Consider the following 18,373-nt stretch of genomic DNA (forward strand, 5'->3'; position numbering starts at 1 on the left):
TTCGGCTGTTTGTCAGGGCGAGTCCCGGCCGCGCACTCGGCGGAGGCTCTGCGGCCCGCGGGGCGCGGGAGACTAGGCGGAGGCAGGCCCCTTCCCGGCCGATGCTAGGCCAGGCCTAAGGAGGGCAGCCAGCCGGGCAAAGCCCGACCGGGAAGGAAGGAGGCGACGTGGGGTAGGCAAAAACGGCCCGAGCTAGGTCTGTAGCTTTAGGTCCCGGGACCTGCGCTGGGGCCCCGCTCTCTGCTGGCTAGAAAGAGGTCTGCCACCAGCCGCGGACATACGGCGCCTCCTCGCTACAGCGCACCCCAGTTTCCTGGAACTCCCTTCGGGGTCCCCAGGGCCGGGCGCAATCTGAAACCCTGGTTTCAGTTTTTCAGCTTCCGCCACCGGAGGCTTTCCCCACTAGCATCCACCTGATGCCCCTTTCCGGCCTAACTCTGCCCCGGAGTCGGCTGGGCGCCCTGGAGGGGCCGGGTGCGCAGGGTCCCTCCACGGCTGGGGCACTCTGCGCATCCAGGGCGCTGGTGCGCCAGGCTTCATGGGGCGATGCCCAGACCCCTGTAAGCTTCATCTTAGGAGATGTTAAGGGACACTGAGCTATGAGGGAGATCAGAGCGGCTGACAGGACTGTCAGTTGGCGTTATATCAGACAGCGAAAGCGCGGCGCCTCCGCTCTAGGCCTCCTGGGCTTCCCAGGGGGCGGGAGGAGGGGACTTCCCTAAGCGCCCGGAGCCCCCAGACCGGACGGCCACCAGAGGCAAGTCACTTCCTAATTGTCTCGATTTGTAAGAGGGTTTTGTGATGCTAAGTAAGCGCGGCGCAGCCCGCCCGGCCTCCCCTCCTCGTCCCCCAGCCCGCCTTTGTTTCCCTTCGTCTGATCGCTCATTTATTTATCTATCTATTATTTATAGGCGTCCCCTCCTAGTCAGCGCCCGTGTATGTTAATTGTGTTATACCATTTAATTCTAACATCGGTCTCAAAAGAGCTCTTAATGAGAAAAGCATATACAACACGGATCACTTTGCTATTCAGCTCAGCCAGATGGACAACTGCTAACTTTTTTTTTTTTTAAATAATGAAAATCCCCCTTTGACAAAGGAGCTTGGATGAATAGGCTGCAAATAGCACCTCAAACACTTCTAATTGTTTTGAGGACAATATGCTAATCCGTGGGTTTCGGCTTTGGTGTCTGTTGACAACGTTTCCCCGTGCACTTCCAGCCACCGACTCCTTTGGAAACGGTCGAGGCAAGCGCGCAAATCCCTCAACAGCAGCAGAAAGCAGACAAGCGCTAGGCTGCCCCAACCCCCATCCCGCACCGCGTCAAAGCCAGTGGGGAAAGCCCTCGACCCACGGAAAAACACGCGTGAGCAGGGCGTTGGGAGTGAGACTGGAGGGGGACAGCAGGGGTGGGGGGTACGGGGAGCACCCTTCGATTTTGAGAGCAAGTTTCAAAGAGTTGTGCTGAAAGGCGTCAGAAGGTCCTTTCTCCCCACAAAAAACAGCGATCTTCCAGCTAGCATTCACCCAGCCGCCAAAAAAAAGGCTCTTTTCCTTGTTTGTTAAACACGAAGGGCTACGAGTTATTTAATTTTTATGATTTTTAAAAACTCCTTTTTATGATTAAAAAAAAAACTCCTTGCCTATCTCCTTCCTTTTCCCTTTGCTCCTGCAAAGTCTTAGTAAAACGTCTCCCACAGTCCAGAGCCGGGACCTAGTTTTTCTGCGTTTCTGAGGCTTTTATTTTTAAACTTAGGAACCAGTATCGAGCTCCAAATCTCCAGAAAAGCCAGCAGCAGCGTTTTTAAACACCTTAAAAAAAAACCAACCAACCAAACAAACAAAAAAAAAAACGATTCCACTGATTTTCTGCCATGTATTGAACTTAAACACCCACCGCAGGACGCGGTGCTCTGCGCGCAACTAGTTCCCAGTAGACTCGGGGCTTCTCTCCATTCCTTTGGAGTTTGGTTTAAAAAAAGAAAATGCACCCAGATCTCAGAGGTCTGGGTCTGCCTTTGTCTTAGTTCATTCGCTCCTCTAAGTGGTCTGACCACTTTGTGAAGAGCGCATGGAAGAAGTGACGTCTCAGGGATGAATACCTTTGTCCAGTCTCTAAAGGCAAAAAGCAGATCTCGAGGGTGCGATCAGGGCAAATCCCAGACTCTGGGCCCCTTTGCACCAGGCCTGCACGCCAGCCGCAGGCTGCCACTACTAGAGTGGCTCTATGCTCTCAGCCTCAGGGCGACCAGACTCCCTGGCCCCTGAGACCTGGCCTCCTGACTTCAGATTTTATGCACATCAAAGGTTACTTTTTGCAATGACAGATTGTCTTTATTCAAAACGTCTTTGTTCAACAAATGAACAGTGTAAGGAGGTGAAATCCTTCTAGGTACATTTCCAAGACATCGTCAAAACATTTATACCATTTAGGATGTTTTTATTCTTTTTAATTTTTGTTCGCTTTCTACTTCTTGACTTCATAATCTGACATTCTGTCTAAAAGTAGACTTAGGTCTCTAGGAGCACTGCTTTATACAAAGTAAATAACCATGTGGGTCCTTTTGTTTTACCTTTAAAGAAGCAAACACAATCATAGCATGATTTCAAATAGAAATGTTTCCCTTTCTATAGTTTTAAACTTTTAAGCCTTTCCCCCCACACATGAAGAGCAAATGCCACCTAGTTGTGTCTGATGGCCAAACACAGAGACACAGCTAACTCTTTTCTTCAGTGTGCGAAAGAAAAAAAAATATATGCATATTCTAGATATAATACCAGGACCTGGGAGTTCTGGAGTCCAAAGCCCATCAGAGGAGAGAGAAGGGGACATATAAAGCAAAACTGCCTACTTTTTTTGTCCAAAGGGGGTACAGTTGGAGATTAGTTTGGGGACAGTCAGGGTAGGGGCAGCTGTATAGCTGTCATAGGTTCACAAGTTTCTGGCACCTGTCTGTGCCTTGGCTCCAGGAGGACGCCCCTACCATCCCCCTGGAAGAGAGAGGCAGAGTCTGGGGTAGGGTAGGGGGCGGCAGCAGGGCTGACCCCGAGGCATCTGCAAGCCCGGGCTAGGCGCAGAGGTCAGGGTGCAGACCCCGCTTCCAGGCCACCCTCCAGGTCTGGCGAGCCGGGCTGGGGGTTACATGGCCGTGGCGTGGGCTGACGAATAAGGGTCTATGCCAGTCTTGGTCATGCCCGGGAAGAGGATGTAGGCGACGGGGGGCTGCAGGGTGGAGGCAGACCAGGCGGTACAGTTACAGGGCACCACGTAGCCCGGGTTGGTGGGGGACGGGTGCGTGTGCGTGTGCTGGCTGGGGCAGCTGAGGCTGCCGAAGGCGCCGTTCTGGTAGCCCAGGGTGGACGCGTAGGGTAGGGCGCCGGTGGCCAACGTGTGGGGCACTTCACCCATCTTCTGGATGGCGCTCGAGCTAAACTGCGCGGGGTCCAGCAGGGAGTAGGGCGCCGAGGCGGGCGGCAAGAAGGCCCGGGCTTTCTCGGGCGCACTCAGGAGGCCGTCGGAGGCCCCCACGGGCAGGCCAGCCGCCTTGAGCGGGTCCGTGTCGCCCAGGTAGGGCAGGGGGAAGACATACCTGTCCTTCTTGAGGAGGTTCTTGGGTTTGCGCCGCGGCCGGTACTTGTAGTCGGGGTGCTCCTTCATGTGCTGTGCACGTAGCCTCTTGGCCTCGTCGATGTACGGCCGCTTCTCTGCCTCGGACAGAAGCTTCCATTCGGCGCCTAGGCGTTTGCTGATTTCTGAGTTGTGCATCTTGGGGTTTTCCTGGGCCATCTTGCGCCGCTGGCCTCGGGACCATACCATGAAGGCGTTCATGGGTCGCTTGATGTGGTCTGAAGGTTTGGACATGGTCCTGAAGGCTAGGCGGGTGGGGGTGGGGGGTGCAGGGGTCTGCAGGCGAGCCTGGGCGCGGTTGTCTGTCTGCCTGTCTGTCCGTCCTGAGCCGGGGGCTCTGCGCTCCCCTCGCCTCCGCACCGCTGAGGGGAAGCCAGAGAGAAGGGCTAACCCCGCAAAGTTCAGCTGATCATGCCAGTCTCGGCACCCAGGCAGGCCCCGGGGGACAAGTGGGGGCGGGAAGGGTGGGGGAGGAGAAGGCGGCAGGCAGGGGGGCTGCCGGCACCAGAGGCTGGGGCCCAAGTCCCGGAGTCTCTGGGATTAAGTGGCCAGGTAATTTGCTGGCGGAGCGAAGAAGCTCCTCCTTCTCCTCCTCTCCACTTTCGTCTTCTCTGGTTCTCTTCTCTCCTGTGTCTACGGCCTTGGCTCCCACCCCCCTCCCGTGGCTTTCGCGGAGCTGCCTTCTTTAGCACTGCACCTGGCTGAGAATGCGGGGAGGCTGGTGAACGAGAGCCAAAAGCGGCGAAGTTCAAAGGCGAGGTGGGCCCGGACAGCACGCACTCTGACATAAGCGCGGGGCGGCGACTCCCCAACCTGGGCGCCAATCAGCAGCAGAGAAGGCAAGGGGGCGCACCTGCCAACGCGCCGGCGGAGGAAAGGGGGAACGCGACTGGTGGGGGCGGGGAGAGGTGTAAGGGGGAGACAGAGAGAGAGAGAACAGAGCAGCCGGCTCAGGACAGGGGACTTGGGTTCCACATTGTTTCTGGCACCGTCAACAAATAAAACTCTTAGTGCCTGTTTCCTTTCCTGGTTGTGCAAAGGAGAATTGGGACTTCGAATACGAAGACCCGGGGAGGGGACAGCAAAGGGAGCGAGCCGAGAGCGCATGTTGATAAATAGGACAGCCTCGCCACGAAACGCAAGGACAGCACTTTCCCCCTTGTCAAAGATCCTTGCAAGAGAGAAAGAATATATTAAACTCAGGTTAAAAAGCGAAATAAACTTTTCGCGCCATACCCTCGGAGGTCCTTTGGCGTCGTTCTCACGGAACGCCCCTGCGGCTCCGCCTCCATCCGTGCCCCCGGAGGCGGCGCCTGGGCGAAGCGCTGGGCCCCGGGCTAGCACACTCAGCCGTGCGTTCCAAGCAGATGCCCGAAGGCCTCGCGTCCGGCAGTGCAGAGTTTTCAAACGCTTGTTGGTGAACATTGAAGAGCACCGTGACCCGCACTTCATTTTCGTGGAAGGGGTTGGGGGATGGGATTTCCATCACGATTCCCATTTATTTTATTATTACTTAGTGTTTTTAAATCTCCAACTTTCCTTCCATATCTGTCCAAACTGGAAAGGCAGCCTGGAGGCCGGCCTGCGCGCGGTGGGGCGTGGGGGCTTTCGCCTCGCCCCTCCTCAGCGGCCCTAGAGCGGAGTCTCAGGCTGTACCCGCACCCGGGGTCGGTTTGTCCCTGAGCGCCTCTTCCCACCCAGCAAGAACGCGAGACTCGTTTGCTGCGTCAGATGAGCATTCTTCGGGAAAAGAGGACGAAATAACCCGCAGAGCCAACCTGCGCGCCTGTTTCCTTTGAATAATTGCCTGCCCGATGTGAAATGCCCTTGGGGGAAATATTTATTAAATGGAGACCATTGTCCCAGGTCCAGCAGGACCTGCGTGCGTTCCAGGCTTACTGGCTTTTGCACTAGCCTCTCTCGGGAGGACCGACCAGAAATGCGCGCCGCTCCGCGGGCTTGGAGGGGGTGGGGGTGGGGGAGGTAAGCAGAGAACTAGGAGGCAGCGAGAGAGGGTCTTTCTTTAGCACGTAAGGTATCAAATCTGAGGCGAAGGCTTTGCTTCTCCTTTGTACAATTAGAAAGACGCGTCGCATTTCTCACTCTTGGCGCGCTCTTCAGAGAGGTGGTCACCATACCCATTTTACAGATTAGGAAACCGAGATTGAGAAAGGCTAAATGACTTGCCAAAAGTGGTAACGCTAGGTATATAGGATTTGAAACCCCTAATTTTTTTCCACCCCATTCGGTGCCACCTCTGAGGATTAGATGATACTGCAGCCGAACGCAGACCTCTCCCACCAGACTATTGGAGCCATCGAAACCTGCCATGCAGACAAACTGCACTAGAGGGCTGATCCTCACACCTGCTTTTGATTCACTTAGGCACTGGTGGCTTCCCCGAGTGTAGACGTCTCGCCAAGTGCGCCACCTCGGCGTGGGCTCCGGAGCAGGTGTACGGTTTTCACATTCCTCTCGGCCCCAGCCCCGGCCTCCATCCTGCCCGCTACCCCTCTTTTCTCTGAAATAAGTTGCGGTTAGCTTGGGGTACCAGGAATTAGAGGCGCTTTTCAGTTCAGTCCTGGGAGAGTTTCCAAGAGTCGCAGGCAACCCCTACTCACTTGAGCGCTGCGCTCAGAGCCTGCCAGGGTTCTGAGGTCCAGGGGCCAGGCAATTCGAGGTCCAATGGGCGATCTCGACGGTTTGGGGAAGGAATGACAGAAATGCTCATATCTGCAGAGAGGAACAGCGTCCGGCGGGAACTGGCCAACTCTCACTCCAGAACCCTCAAGGGACATCAAACTCACACAGAGGTTTGGGGTAATGCAAACCAATCTCTTGGAAACTGCTCAAGGAGGTGATCTGGCACAGAGTCCTAGATCCTTTCTCTCTTCCCAGCCTCCAGGCCAGCTTATTCCTGTTGCCCCGAGGCAATTCGGGGCAAGCGCGCGCCCTCCTTCAGTTCCTCATATTTCCTCCTCCTCCTCCTGTCCGGGCTCCTCTCTAAACATCTTGCGCTCTGCTCTAGTTCTCAGTCCATGAGTCTGGAGCGGATTAGTACGAAGGGCATGCAGTGGTGGAGAGGCAGTTTGCGGACAGGGCGCCACCTGACCTCCCAGGGTTCCAGAGCTCCAGGCTGCCTGGGTCCAGCTGTACTGACCCTGGCGGGAGCCAGCATCCTGCGCGTCTAGGTCTTGAGACTTGAACTCCGCGCTTCAAGGGAATTCAGGGTTGAGGGCCAGGCCCTCCCGGTCTGGCATCGAGGCATCTCGTAGGCGAACCGCGCAGTCTCATATACACCCTACACAGTGTTGGTTGGCCACGGGTTTATGAAAGACTCCTCATTGCTGGGTCCCAGGAGTTCCTGTGATCCCGGGGCCTGACCTTCTTCTGCGCTGCTCTGTCCCTCTGAGCTCTGCCTCCCCGCCAGGCCTAGACCACGAGGCAGACGTCCTGGAGAGGTGGCTCCCGTGGAGAACCAACAGCTTTGGTCACCTGGAACAGGTCTCAGGACAGAGGTCGCCTGGATGCGCTTCCTGCTTTATTCGCAGCCTGAAGGTCGGGCCATAGGCCTTCAGGCCACTCTCTAGGGCTGGAGACCTCCCTGGGATGTGGCCTTTCTGCTTCCGCGTTTGCTTGGAGAATTCGCGCATGTCCTCAGTACGCACGTCTTTACGCAGCGCGGTTACTCAAGGCATGCCGGCCCGAAGCCTGGTGTCTGGACCTCTAAGCAGCAGGGATTCTGCCAGCAAACCGTCGCTGTTCAGGTAGAAATGAAGAAGAGGCCTCAGAGGTCGCGACCCTATCCACTTCTTCTCACACCCCCACCCCACCTCGCGCCCCAGCCAGGTGTAAGACGTGCCTTCGTCTCTTTCATCACTGGGCCTTTATAGGGAATATTTTTCCTCTCCTTTCGCCAGGTCCTTTGCGTACCTCAGGTTTCTCTTAAGGCTTCACCTCCTCTGGGGAGGCTTCTTTGATTCTCTGGCTGGGGAATCTATGCTCTCACTCTCACGCACGCCCTCTCCATCTCATGCCCTCTTCCCCAGCCTCGTGTGGAGCCCTGTCGTAGCCGGTGCAGTCCACCAGACTTCGAGCTCCTCATATTTCATCTTTGAATGCCCCGTGTCCTCACAACTCCTAGCGCAGAGAAGACTCTCGATAGTTTCCCTCTGCTCAGGCTTAAACTTTTCCAGCAGGCCTTTTGGCGGCGGGGACGGGACCCCAGATGCAGCCTAGTAGAGCCAAGGCCCGCACCCGCCTGTCCGGCCTCAACGCTCTGCCCGCCCTCTGGCCACCACTCTCTCCTCTTTAGTGGGCATAAAGTCTCCGCTCCGAGGCCTCCCGGGACTGAGCGACAGCCAAGCGCGGAGATGCAGGTGCGCAGACCGTGGCTGGAAGAACGTGGTTGGGGGTAGAGGGGAAGTGGGGAGCTTGCCACGCGGCTCGCGCCCTGCAGGTTTTCGGAAAAGGCCAGGAGAGTCGCCTGCGTCCGGAAGGCCCGAGGTGCTGCGCACTCGCGGGACGCTAGTCCTGCCGGCTCAGTGCGGCCCCTCCGGGATTCCAGAGAGGAACTGAGAGAAGCTCCCGGCGCCGGTTTCGGGGAGCCTCGGCGCAGCCCCGGCTCCAGCTCGCTGCGGGGCTGTGAGCTCCAGGCACACTCAGGTGTTTAGTTGTGGGAGCGTTAATCCGGCCTAGGAGCCAACATTGCGGGTGATAAATTGATCTTGAGAAATAATGCTCTTTGGTTAAAGCATAAACTTTTAATTTTTCTTATTACCAAAAATATTTTAATATTTGGCACTCCTGCTTTTTCCTTTTGCCTGTTTTCTGTCGATTTTCAAATTCAGAGACGTATATCCCATCTCTCGAGAGTGCTCGGAAGAATCCAAGGCTGTGATCCAGTTAAGACATTTCCTGGTAATTGCTCTAGAGTCTTCCCTCCAAAACCCAGCTCAGCCCACTGGACCGTCTTGAAATTTTCTAAAACTTCTAGTGTCCTTAGCAGCCAAGATGGCAGAGGAGGGTGCGGCTTCCACCAAGAAACAGTGAGAAACGGAACAAAACCGGGTCCCAGGACAGACGCCTGGAGTGCCTGCAACAGAGCGCGTTTGCCTCCGCCCAGCTGGCAGAGCGTGCTTGGCTGGGCTGAAGGACACTTCTGTCTCAACACCTAGGCTCGCGCAGGTAAAGAGTCTTTTTCATACTTTAAACAGCCTTGAATAGCTGGAGTCTGTTTGAAGCAGAGATCACATGATTCACAGACGGTGCAATAGAGGATCGCATAACATCTACACAAATCGCCTGGAAATGGAAGGGATGGGAGCAAGGGTAGGGCTTGGAAATCTTCTTATTCATTCAGTAATTAAATGGGTATTCATTGAGCACCTACTGTGTGCCAGGCACTGTACTGGGTGCTGGGATACAGCAGTACATAAGACTGCAAAGATCCTTCTCCCGTGGTGCTTACAGCCCAATGGGAGGACAGACAAAAACCGAGAGAGAAATTCCTGTGCATCACTTCAGGCAAGGTACTTAACCTGCCTGTGTCCTGGGTTCGTTGCCTGTAAGCGGTACAATGGATTAGTATTGGGACTAGATGACTTACTATGAGGAAAGCCCTTAGAACAGTTTTTGGATGTGAAACGGCTCAGTAGATTATATTGTTTTATCATTAAATAAATAAGGAGTTAATTTCTGATAGTGATAAGTGATCAGCAGTGAATCAGGGTGATGAGAGAGGGGCTGGGGAAGGCGCCTGGTTTGGGATCTGAACACAGGAAGGAGCCAGCCGTGTGACGGAAGAGGGGTAAAGTAGGAGGAGCAGGAAATACAGCACTTGGAGAAGAGACTAACTGAGGGTACCTGAGGGATTTAAGGAGCCAGTGTGGCTGAAACCTGGCCGCGACCCTGGGGAGAGCATCAGGAAAAGGCTGGGCGAGGTCAGCAGGGTCCAGATTATCCAGGGCCTTGTAGACTCCATAAGGAGTTTGGGTTTTATTCTGCGTGTACTGGGAACACAACAGTCCCAGCAAACACACAAAAAATATTGGTTATCAGACACTGGACTTATGGAGGATTCTCACTTCCAACTATAGGCCAGAAACTTTATAAAAGGACAGATTTTTAGGGCTCTGGGGTCAGCTGCTCAACCATCTCTTAAAGTATAAGGCCACCCCTGCTGAATGCTTTCTCCCTCCTTTCCCCTCAAGGAGTTAAGGAAGAAAACAAAGGATGGTCACAGCTGTTCACCATTCTGAAAACATGGCTACTGATATTTGGTGGATGTTAGCAGCCTGATGTGTCCCTGACTTACTCTTCTCACTTCCCACCAAGTGGAGTTTCCTCCTTCCCTGAGGAGAGTCCCAGGCCTCTGAGTTGGCCCTTTCTCGAGACACTGAGTCCACATATAGGCATCTTGAGTATCTCTGCCTGAGAAATATAGGATTTGTATATGAGCAAATGAGGTTTCTTAGGATTAAAAAAAAATCCCAGTGGTTGTAAGAACAGGAAAGACATATTTTGTTTCTAAGAATAAAAGCCAAAAGAATGTCAACATTGTATGCCTCTGCCTCGGGTTTTATTGTGTTTAGGTGTTTCAAAGGCATTAGGGCTCCCCCACCCCATTCTTCTCATGTAAGAATCTTGGTCAGCTTTTATCATAAATAATACTCTTTAAGGCTCTGTGTTTGCTAATGCAATCGGCCAAGTTATTGGAGCATACATTCTCTTGCCAATTTTATCACAAATTATATACTGCAGAGGATAAGACCAAACTCTGGCAACAAGCCCCAGTCAGGGATCAGAATAACACTTCTTCTTTTTGTGGTACCTGCCTCTGCCCCAGCCTAACAGCGGAAATATTAGGGCACTCAGCAGTTGCAAACGGTGCTACATTAGCAAGTTTATGTTCATGTACCTATTGTTTCTTTAAAGCATCATTTTCACATGTTCTGAAGACCAACAACGCTTACCATTTCGTTTAATATAAAAGTCATTGAAATGTTTGTTGAATGAGTTGATTAAGTAGAAAGAGCTATCAAAATGGAATTCAAGACCTAGGGCTTCTAATTACTGTGAGACCTTGGGCAAATTACTTGACTTCTCTTGCCCTCAGTGTAGCAAATTACCCCAAAACTTAGTGGCTTAAAACAACACACTTATGATCTCCTATGGTTTCTGAGGGTAAAGATTCCGGGGGCAGCTTAGCTGGATGGTTCTGACTCAGAGTCTCTTATGAGCGTGCAGTCTGGGTGTTGCTGGGGCTGCAGTCATCTGAAGACTTGGTGGAGCTGGGGAGTCTGCTTCCGAGCTCGCTCATGTTGGCAGGAGCCCCCAGTTTCTTCACATGGGCCTCTCCCTAAAGACTGCTGACAACATGGCAGCTTGAATCTCCCTGTGCAAATGATCTGAGAGGGCCCGAGACAGAAGCCTGGTACAGTGTGGGAGAGGACTACACCAGGTGTGATACCAGGAGGAGGGGTCTTTGGGGGCTGTCTCGGACGCTTCCTACCACAGGCTCCACCTGGAGAACAGAGTGAGAAGAGCTTTGTAGGTAGCCAAATGCCTCACTGCTTCTGTTTCTTCTGGACACTATCACAGCCAGCTCTCGGCAGAATTGTTCAGAGAACCCCACCTTGTCCTCAGTTTTACCACTTCCCTCTGCCAGTGCACATTTGGCTCTCCTGGGGCTGGCTGTTGCCCTTCTTCCAGTTTCTTTAACAGCATCCTGCCCCTCCCTGTTCTTATCCCCAAACTGTCCTATTAACTTCTGTCAGCTTCTGTGAGCTAAGATGTCCACTAATCATTGAGGTGCCAATAAAGGACTCGAGGAGCTGGATTTTAGAAGGGAACTGCTGAAGACCCAGGCCAGTGGGACTGTGATTGGGAAATTATAGACAGTGTTGCTGATACTGTTGGGCAGGGAGCCCCTTGTGGCACCCCTGAAATGACATCTCTTCACTCTGTCTGCTCTTTAGCTAGTCCTGATCCTGATATCTACAGTTAAGTAACATATGAAAATATCTGTAAGTAAAAATTAATTAGCAATCAATTGATAAGGAGCCAGTGCATTGACTTAGAATATGCTGATCAATTTGACCTCTTTTTTTTGTTATTTAAATTTTATTTTACTGAAATAATACATTGACTTGGTTTAAAGTCAGAGAGTACTAAAGCCTTGTAAGTCTCCTGCCCCAGAATGCTCCAGCTCTTCACAATCACCCAAAGAGCCTCTCTCCAGAGAGAGTAATTTTCTAGTCTTCGAGAATCTCTTCACATCTCCATATTTCTAAAACATGTGCAGACTGTTGCCTACTGGCTTGATAAGTGAGGAGTTAGTTCTCTGACCCCCCACCCCCTCTGCTTCCCCTCCTCCACCCTCCCAATGTAGTTCTATTATAGTGTTTTGGTTAAATTAACAGTGTTTGCTTGTTATAGCTGTGCAAATATTCACAGTTGAGCCTTGTACTGTATTATGACTAGTTTATTTCCTACTTTCTACTAATTTCCCTATTTCCCACTCTCTTGATTTGCTTTGTAGCTGTCACTGATTCTCCCCAGCCTTCCCAGAGCCTCTCTCACAATTTCCCACAAGGTCAGCCATGTCAGGTAGTCTGCCATTCTATTCTCTTTCTTGTAGACACCCTTTCTGGAGATGCTTTCCTTGTGGGTTGAATTTCCTCGGATCTGTTTCTCACATCTTCCCCTTTCTCCTTTACTCCCATGTTTTTAGTTAGAGTGTATCTTCCAGGATTTTCGTCAGGTTGAAGAGATGGCATGACAATGGCATTCATCAACATGAGTCTCTTTAAGTCCCACTGCTCCAGCCTAGAATGGTTGCTTCTCTTCCTGGTGCCTGGGGTCTCCTTTCTTCTTCACCTAGAATATTCCCTCCACTTCTCTCCTGTATTGGAGCTCCAGTTTCTGTGTTCCGTCTTCCCCTTTCAGGTTTCATCCTTCGTATTTTCAAGTTGCAGGAATGTCCTGACTTCACTTTTGCTCCTCTCCTTGGCTCTGGTCCCCTACGTCTAACTTTCTGAGGTCCTCTCTGTATTCAGTCTTGGCATTCTTTCTCCCCTGCCTTCCAGGAGCCAGTGCCCTCATGCTGCCCTGAGCAGTCCTGCCCTCTGGGAAGTAGTACATGCTTCTCTATTCTTGTTAGAACTCTCCCCAAAAACATACATAGGAACAGCTGTATCTGGAACAGCCCTGGCCTAGAGCTCTGGGAGAGCTGGCATCAAAAGATGTGTAGGTTAGTAGCAAAAGGGAAACATCAGTCATTACCCAAACCTGGCAAAGCCTCCTCAGCCGAGGTGGTGAGGACCCAACAGGACTTGATGGAGTTGGGCAGAGGAAGGGATCTGTCCTTCCTGGTCATTATTCACAGGGATTTCAGATGGACCAGTGAGGCAAGACATAGATTCAGAAAGTAATTTGAGAGCAGGCAGTTGTAGCAGGTAGCAGCCAACAATGATTGAATTCTTTACTCATACTATGTTCCAGGTACTAGGCAAAACCTCTTTATATACGTTATTTTATTTAATACTCAATAAGCCTAGGTGGAGAAATCCATTATTATTCCCATTTTGAAGATGAGGACACTGAGGTCCAAAAAAGTTAGACAAGACTTGCCCAAAGTCACAGAGCTAGTAAGTGGTAAATCCAGGATTTGAACTCAGGGGTTGTCTGATTCAAGAACCCTCATCTTGCTATCCCAGTCCCCTTGGTATGACCCAGCGTGAACTTGGATGGAACCTAAGCATGGTACAAGGCAGAGGAGGACTGTGCAGATCCTTGAGGACTAGATCTTAACAGAGCACTCCTTGAACAGTGGCCTTGACCCTCTTCCTTCATGAAAGGATGGGAAGGATCGCATAGGCTGAGGAGAGGGAAGGAGGCAGTTCAGGTGGGAAGGTGTGTGCATTGGGGCAGGTATAGAGGTGGGATGAAGGACTTGATGTGAACTGGGAAAAGGTGAAAGGTAAGGTGGACCAGATCTCAATGGCACTGGATACCAGAATGAGGGGCTGGCGATATATCAGATAAGCAACCAAAATAGCACATTTTGGAGATGGGACTTCATGAAGTTCAGTATGAGAGTGTCATATGGATGGATGGAGATGGGAAGAATTGGAAGTTGCCCTGTACTTATGTACTATCCTTATTTATTCTGGGTAAGCATTTGCAGTGTCTCTGCTAATGCAACATTTATTTCGATAAATTCCCCTAAATTCTTACTTTTATCATAAAGCAGAATGCCTAGTCTGCTGATGAGGACTTATTTTGGTCTGTTATTATGGTTTTAAGCAAATATATCTTGTAGCAGTTCTTTGCTAAAAATATTTTTAGGTTTGTGCTTACTATGGTAGAGTGGATTGATTCCCTTATCAACCTATGTTCAAGAGCTAAATTCACTAGGATAATTTTAGCAATGATTAGTCTTCACTATAAATCAGGGCAGTCCATTTATAATCCTTGGATTATAATTTAAAAGATAATCTCAATCCTTGTATTTTATAGTACTTATTACACACAGAGATTCTTTGTTTATTAATCCCCACAATAGCCACAAGATTTTGAGAGAAAGAAGCCACCTTAGAATGGCGTGGCAAGAGTCGCTTACGTACATGCCCGTCATGGGGCCAGGACTGGTACATAGGTCTGTCTAATCCTACTATACCAGACTGCATTGCTGAAACACTTGTTTAAAGATGTCTAAACATATGGCATATTTATTGGGGATGTGAAGATGGATTTGAGCTGAGTAACTAGGTCAGATACCTTGAAGTTCTTTTGTGGTCCTGATTGGTGACCCAGAACCCCCTCCTCATTTGTGAACCATCCTACTATGATTCTCTGACTTGCTGACACAAATTCTGTGACAGACAATGCTGACTGCCCAGCCAACAGTCATTTCCCCTCTTCTTTATTAATTAGATCTTGATTTTTTTCAGTATCCAGTGTCCAGGGGCTGCTTGATTAAATCAATAATAGACTCTCCATCTGCTCGCCAGTGATTGATTTAAAGGTGGGCATGTTACCCAGTCTGGCCAATGAGCAGAGTTCTGCTCTGGGGCGGGGTTCTGGGAAAAGTTTTCCTTGCTTTCAAAAAAGTTGCACAGGATGAAATGATCCCGTTTTCCTGTTTGGGGATGTTGTTGTCTGCATGTCACCACTTCACCATTGGAACTAAGGGGGCCTCCTTGGGACCATGAAAGGGAAATGGCTGAAGAGAACACATCTGTGAGGATGGGGAGTGGTAAAAGGGTGAGGATCTAGTTCCTTGCTGACTTCGTAGAATTGCTAAATAACCAACTTTGGAACCCAACTTGTAAACTTTTTGATATGTGAGAGAATTCATCTTCCTTATTGTTTAAGTCCTTTCTGGTTAGGTTTTCTGTTGGCTTAGTCAAAAGCTCCCTGTGTGATAGCAATGCCTCCCATCTCACCATCTCAGGTTTTGTCTAGACTTGGACTTAGCTGAATTTATACAACCCGGCTAAGCTTTTATGTGTAGAAGCTGGAGCTCTTCTGGTATGCACATCCGAATCTTCTTTTTATGGATTTCCTGTTCAGCTATACTCTATTTTCACATACTTTAATGTAGTAAAATTGTGATTATTTTTACTGACCAGTCTATTTGGGTTCACATCTGCTTGCTGTATAAATAACCCCTCAGTTTTGCAATCCAGGAGGAATAGGAATGAGCTGGCCTGAGTTTCTCCCTGTAATGATCTTGGAACAGTAGATACTGTTCTCCCTTTTCAACTGTGGGAAACATGATGTTGGCCCCAGTGGGATTTGGGGATTGGAAACACCCCCCCCCACACACACACACACATTGTAGCTTCTTGGGTCCTATCCTGAGTCTCATAATTATGCTGACTTTTCCAGTCCTGTTGCAGCTGCGTAGCTGCTTAGCAGGCCCTCTTAGCAGACCCTAGCAGTGTTCTGACCTCACTCCCTTCAGTGGGGCTGCACTAAAGATCCACCAAGACATCATTCTTTCTGCCCAGGGATGGGCTTTGGTTTCTCTTGTGCTGGGACAAAGGACAAGCCGACTGTGCTCTCCCTTAATGTACTACCTCTTCCCTTTACAAAATCTTCCTCAGTTTTGCATTCCAGGAGAAATAGGAGTGAGTGGTGCTGACTTTCTCCCTGTAGCCATCTTGGAATAGTAGGTACTGCTACAGAGGTCTAGAGTGGAAAGTCCATGACTTTGGCTCCATGTCTTCCCTGCCCCTCCAGTCCCTAACACCCTGCCTCCTGTTCCCTGCTCCCACAAATTACCAAAAGTCAACTAGCCAAGGCAGCCAGGCCCTCCTGATTGCAAATGCATGACCTTTGCTCAGCCCTGCTTTCTCTTGACTGTGTGTAGCAGTTGGAACTGCTGTCCATCCTCTAAACTTTTCTCTCCAAAAGGCCCTGATCTCAGCCCTTTGACTCTCCCCTTTTCATTTCTCTCTGGGGGAGACCAATTGTATATGGAAAACATTCTAGTTTCTAGCCAAGAACAGTCTGGTTACCTTGTACCTTGTACCCAGGACATTTCAGGGTCTCATACCTAATAGCTCAACAAGTGTCTGCTGAGTGGACTCACACCTGTCTTCTGCTCTGACCTCTTCCCAAGTTCCAGTCCTGCTTCTGTGCTTAGTAGGCATTTCCACAGGTGTCCAGACATTGCTTCTAATTCCTTCTGTCCGAAGCAGAAGTTATCTTTCCTTTTAGGCTGCCTCCCCACTCTTCTTCCTTCTTTATTTCAGCCTGTAGTAGCATCACTCACCAGGGCTGGGAAAGATTGGGGTTCTCATGGATTCTTCTTTTTCCTTCTTCTCTCATATACTGCCAACCACCAAGCCTTGTCTAATCCTTCTTAATGCCTACTCATTCATCCCTCCTTTTCCTCTCCCATCTTTAGTTTTTGTCACTTCATGCCTGAACTGACAAGAGCTTCTCTTTGGTCCCAACTAATCCACCCGATTACCAGATTTCTATTTTAAAACCAGATTTAACACTCCACATGTCATACCAGTGCTAAGATACCTTTCATCACATGGATGAAGTGTCCACTGCTCTCGTCGCTCAGAGGGAAATATTCAATTGGTTTTTCCCAGTCCCTCTTTGGTTAGGGAAGAGACTTTCCCTTCTGGCCATCTGCCACTCCAAGTGGTGGGCCTATTAGATGGGGGGGTGTTACATAGTTGGTAGGCCATTTAAGGCATGGAGGATCTGACAGTGTTCTCAGGTTGGCGACACTGAGCAGGATTCAGCTCGCTCACAGCTCCCTGGTCATGGAGGTGCAAAGACTCCACCATCCACCCTCCAGTAGAAATGAATTTTCCCTTCCTTCCCATGTGTCTCAGCTGCCCCACGCTTTTTCCTCCTCCCCTCTCTCCCACTGGGTTTAACTTTGTTTTGAGTAGTAGAAAAACCTCCCTGGGTAAATGAGCACCCCAGTCCTCTACCTTTTGCTTTGAGGCATTCGGTCTTTGTAGTTGCTCCCCAAATGAGTGACTCTCACAACTATGGGAGCTGGGGTTGGGGAAAGACCCTCAGGACACCTGTGAGAGAGGAGGGGAGCAGGCAATGAAACGCAGAGACGGTCCCTAAGGGCAACAACCTTGCCACTCTTACATGACTCTCTCTGTCTTGAAAGTAAATTTCAAATGTCTATTTGAGCTTCAGTTTCATAAACTGTCAAACAGAGATAATAATGCTTTCCCCACAGGTTGATGTGAGGATCAAAAATGAAATACCGTCTAGGCAACAGGGCTTGAAACAAAATAGGAGTGGAACAAAGTGTTATCATTTCTCCATTATTCCTCTTTCTCCCCGTGGCTCCAAATAGCCTCTGAGTCTCACCCTGAAGTTACACATATTATGTCTGCCCCACTTCATTGTCCAGACTTGAGTCACATGACCAACCTGGCTGTCAAGGAGGCTGAGTATTGCAGTCTTTGTTCTGGGCAGACACGTGCTGTCCTGAATGTTCTGTTACTATGGAAGACGAGAGGATGCTGGTGGACAACCAGTGGTCTCTGCTATATCATCTTGGTGGCTTTCTGTTTTTATTCCTCTCCTCTCTTTTCCTTCGGCACAGAATTTTAACAAGGAGTTCATAAGAACACCTTACACTAATCAAGAAATACATATCCCATCCTCTTGTGTCTTGCTGTCCAAACCCACTTTTTACTCTAGAGGCTAAAAGTGGCAATTACACACATCATCGCCTCCTTTGCATTCTTTGGTGAGCATGACACCGAGTTGTGGACAATGAAGCTATGAGACGTCACCTAGTGGGTGTCTGCTGAAGACTTCAGGGAATGATTTTCCTCCCTAATGAAAAGAGAACCTGCATTGGACACCTTTGATGCACCACTTCCAAACCCCCTCAGTAATGAAAAGAGAACCTGCATTGGACACCTTTGATGCACCACTTCCAAACCCCCTCAGCCCCTCTCGTGGGGCAACCAGCTCTGGGCAAGCCAGTGCCTGTCTGTGCAGATGCAGTCTGACGGGGCCTCACCTGGGCCTGAGCAGTGTAGTTCTCACTGCCTGCTCTGGGGCTTCTCTGGTGCTGCAGCCCTGGAAGTCCACAGGAATGCTATTTTCTGCCCTCTTGAAAGCATAACCTGGTGATGTGGGGGAACTTAATGCCTGCGAGGCAAATCTTGGCCACTGGGAGGTCAGAGGTGGTAAACCCTCTCTCCTTTTGTCTCCTGAATGGACAATTATGAGACGCA

The 18,373-nt window shown here is 50.4% G+C and overlaps 1 protein-coding gene across 1 annotated transcript; it reads right to left on the minus strand.

The window, feature by feature from the left end:
* Positions 1 to 2,322: 2,322 nt before the first annotated feature.
* On the minus strand, positions 2,323 to 4,245 carry SOX14 (SRY-box transcription factor 14). Its single transcript, XM_058549087.1, has one exon. It carries the CDS (start codon positions 3,861 to 3,863, stop codon positions 3,141 to 3,143), a length of 723 nt encoding a protein of 240 aa, XP_058405070.1. The 5' UTR covers positions 3,864 to 4,245; the 3' UTR covers positions 2,323 to 3,140.
* Positions 4,246 to 18,373: the final 14,128 nt, after the last annotated feature.

This window comes from Diceros bicornis, chromosome 2 (genome assembly GCF_020826845.1).
Source record: "Diceros bicornis minor isolate mBicDic1 chromosome 2, mDicBic1.mat.cur, whole genome shotgun sequence".
NCBI classification, from domain to species: Eukaryota; Metazoa; Chordata; class Mammalia; order Perissodactyla; family Rhinocerotidae; genus Diceros; species Diceros bicornis.

Coding starts and splice junctions, on each gene's coding strand:
- SOX14 (XM_058549087.1), bottom strand. CDS start 3,863: ATGTCCAAACCTTCAGACCACATCAAGCGACCCATGAACGCCTTCATG.